Source organism: Physeter macrocephalus, chromosome 17 (assembly GCF_002837175.3).
Source record: "Physeter macrocephalus isolate SW-GA chromosome 17, ASM283717v5, whole genome shotgun sequence".
Classification (NCBI taxonomy): Eukaryota; Metazoa; Chordata; class Mammalia; order Artiodactyla; family Physeteridae; genus Physeter; species Physeter macrocephalus.
In genome coordinates, this window is record NC_041230.1 from 51,568,666 (window position 1) to 51,572,155 (window position 3,490).

Consider the following 3,490-nt stretch of genomic DNA (forward strand, 5'->3'; position numbering starts at 1 on the left):
GTCCTGGCTGGGAAGGACAGAAAATGATCAATTGGAGATTAATTTCAGTAAAAGAGATTGGGCCAGCAAAACTAATGCAATCACTGCCCTTGGGTAAAGGCCTCAGGAAGTGTTTTCCAGTATTGTTCTGGAAGGACAATGAGATTTAGGATCTGAAGTTCACGTGTAATAGAAGAAAGGGCTGCCCAATTCTCGGGACAGTTCTGATGGCACAGAAACAACGAAAGCCTCTGCCTTCTCTGATACCGTCTTCATGATTTGATGTCAACACTCCCTGTTTGTTTTCAGAGCACTGCACATATTAAATGTTTTAATCGCATCCATTTTTCAGTGATTAATGTGGTTCTGCCTGTGCTTCCAGCGTGTACTGAATTTGATGGGAAACCCAGTGATTAGGAACATCCCTAATTATCGAAGGACAGTCACGGTTCGACTAAAACATTTAACATACCTGGATGATAGACCAGTTTTTCCAAAGGACAGGTAAGGAAACGAAAAGCCTTTTGAGCATACTTAATAGGTAATAGTTGAGCATGCTCAATATTAAACTTTTAAAAATTTCTGATTTTTGAGCATTTCCACACAGCATTAAATATTCCAGTGAAATAGGTTTAATGGCTTACATGACTGTTAATAATAGGAAATGCCCTGTTTTTGAGCACTTATTCATAGATTTTTTCATAATCCTTTGATAATTATCCTTCTATATAAGTCTGATCTCATGGCCGGTTATTTCCTTAGGATGGAACCCTGAGTTGTATTATTGAATTAAAGATAAAGCCTGTGGTTTGAGACTTTTAAAAGGTGTTTTTAAATATTTTCTAATTGTTTTCTAGAATGTTTGTGTCAACTTATAACTTCCCCAGACACAGCCATGTAAAAACAAAACAAAACAAAACAAAACCTTTGCTAGGCCAATTGACGAGTGAAGGTGGTACCTCGTTTTATTTATTTATTTATTTATTTATTATTCATTCATTTATTATTTTTTTGGCTGCATTGGGTCTTTGTTGCTGCGCGCGGGCTTTCTCTAGTTGCGGTGAGCAGGGGCTACCCTTCATTGCGGTGTGTGGGCTTCTCACTGCAGTGTCTTCTCTTGTTGCAGAGCACGGGCTCTAGGGCACAAGGGCTTCAGTAGTTGTGGCTCGCGGGCTCTAGAGCGCGGGCTCAGTAGTTCTGGCACACGGGCTTAGTTTGCTCCGCAGCACGTGGGATCTTCCCGGACCAGGGCTCGAACCCATGTCCCCTGCATTGGCAGGCAGATTCTTAACCACTGCGCCACCAGGGGAGTCCCAGTACCTCGTTTTAAATTTGCATTTTGGGGTAACTGATGAAGTTGGTCATTTTTACTACCTTTGTCGGGCATTTATGTTTCCTTCTCTATGAGTATTGCATTCATGACTTCTTCCCAGTTTCCTTTTGGGGGGATGCTTTTTCTTACTGATTCATAAGAGCTCTTTGCATATCAAGAATATTGAACCTGGGACTGCCATGTGTATCATCACTGCTTTTATCTGGGTTTTTAATTTACCTTTTTTTTCTTTTTGGCCGCGCCTTGTGGCTTGCGGGATCTTAGTTCCCCTACCAGAGATCAAACCCTCGCCCTCGGCAGTGAAAGCACCGAGTCCTAACCACTGGATTTCCGGGAAATTCCCTTAATTTACCTTTTGATTGAGGCCACTATTCATTCATTCCAGCTTAGAATAAAACTTCAGTAACTGGGATGGCCTGAAGGGAAGTGCAAATCTGAATTTTCCAACACTTAAACGTAGGGAACAAAAAGAAAAAAAGAGAAACGTAACTGGTAGTACGTTTTTGAACTCACATATTTTAGTCAGACTAACACAGATTTCAATCGGAAGGGGGAGCCTTCACTTGGACCAGGTAAGAGAACCAGGATCCCTGCTTCTGGGCAGTCAGGCCGAGATGCATCCGTTTCCCCAGCACCGAGCCCTGGGTGTTCAGGGCGACGGCGGGCGGGCAGGGCCTGCGGGCAGACCTCCAAGCCCAGCTCTGCAGCTGCGGGTCCTGTGCCCGTGGCTGAGCGCCACCCTCCCCAGCTTCAGGTTCCTCATCCGGAAAGTGGGGACAATACCGATCGCAGGGTCCTTGTGAGTATCTGTTAGTATCACGTGGGACGTAAGCAGGTACCAGCTGGTAGGAGGAGGGAACCAGGGGGAGCGGCTGTCCCGGAGGATTGTCAATCTCCACGCTGCGGCAGTGCCGACCGGCAGGAAAGTATAAACAGGGACCTGAGCTGGGCCCTCAGCAGGGAGACCCCCGCCCTGGACGGTGCAGCATGACTTCTCTTCAGGAGTTGGGTTCACCTGGGTTTGAAGCCTCATTCCAGCACTCTGTAGCTGTTCCACACTGGGCCACACTGGGCCCTTGACGTTCTCTCCACCTGGGATGCTCTTCACAGGTGTTTGCAGGTGTCTGCTCACCTGTCATCTTCTGAAGATCTCCATGACTGACCTCCTATCTAAGTAGCACCTTTGCCACTTCCACCTGCTGTCTCTTCAGCCTGATTTCTCAAGACACATCCACCTGTGACATACTTGTTTCCCCATAAAAGGGCAGCTCTAACAGAGCAAGCGATGTCATCTCTTATGTTACCTGCTGTATCCCCAGCCACTAGAACAGTTCACCCATTTCAAGTGTACAGTTCGGTGGTTTTTTAGTATGTTCACAGAGTTGTCCAACCACACCACACAATCAATTCTAGAATATTTTTATCACCCCAGAAAGTAACCCTTACGTATTAGCAGTCACTCCCCAACCCCCCTCTGCCAGCCCCTGGCAACCACAAATCTACTTTCTATCTCTCTGGAGTTGCCTATTCTGGGCATTTCCTATAACTGGAATCATACGATATGTGGTCTTTTGTGAATGGCTCCTTTCACTGAGCATATTTTTAAGGGTCACCCACATTGCAGCCTGTGTCAGTAAATACTTCCAAAATAATGCTGTGAAATAATATTCCATTTGGAAAGCCCACATTTTTTTAATGTTTTTTTCATGCAGCAGGCTCTGATTAGTTATCCATTTTATACATATTAGTGTGTATATGTCAATCCCAATCTCCCAATTCATCCTACCACCGCCCCCCACCGCTTTCCCCCCTTGGTGTCCATACGTTTGTTCTCTACATCTGTGTCTCTATTTCTGCCTTGCAAACCGGTTCATCTGTACCGTTTTTCTAGATTCCACATATATGCATTAATACACGATATTTGTTTTTCTCTTTCTGACTGACTTCACTCTATGACAGTCTCTAGGTCCATCCACGTCTCTACAAATGACCCAATTTCGTTCACTTTTATGGCTGAATAATATTCCATTGTATATATGTACCACATCTTCTTTATCCATTCGTCTGTCGATGGGCATTTAGGTTGCTTCCATGACCTGGCTGTTGTAAATAGCGCTGCAATGAATATTGGGGTGCATGTGTCTTTTTGAATTATGGTTTTCTCTGGGTATATGCCCA

The 3,490-nt window shown here is 44.8% G+C and overlaps 1 protein-coding gene across 1 annotated transcript in view; it reads left to right on the forward strand.

Annotated features, from left to right (window-relative positions):
• Nucleotides 1–363: 363 nt before the first annotated feature.
• DNAAF1 (dynein axonemal assembly factor 1) overlaps nucleotides 364–3,490 on the forward strand; it is a 20,732-nt gene continuing 17,605 nt past the window's right edge. The window contains exon 1 of the mRNA XM_055078996.1: nucleotides 364–483. Coding sequence (XP_054934971.1) covers nucleotides 377–483 — 107 coding nt within the window. The 5' untranslated portion in view covers nucleotides 364–376. The remainder of the gene's footprint in view (nucleotides 484–3,490) is intronic.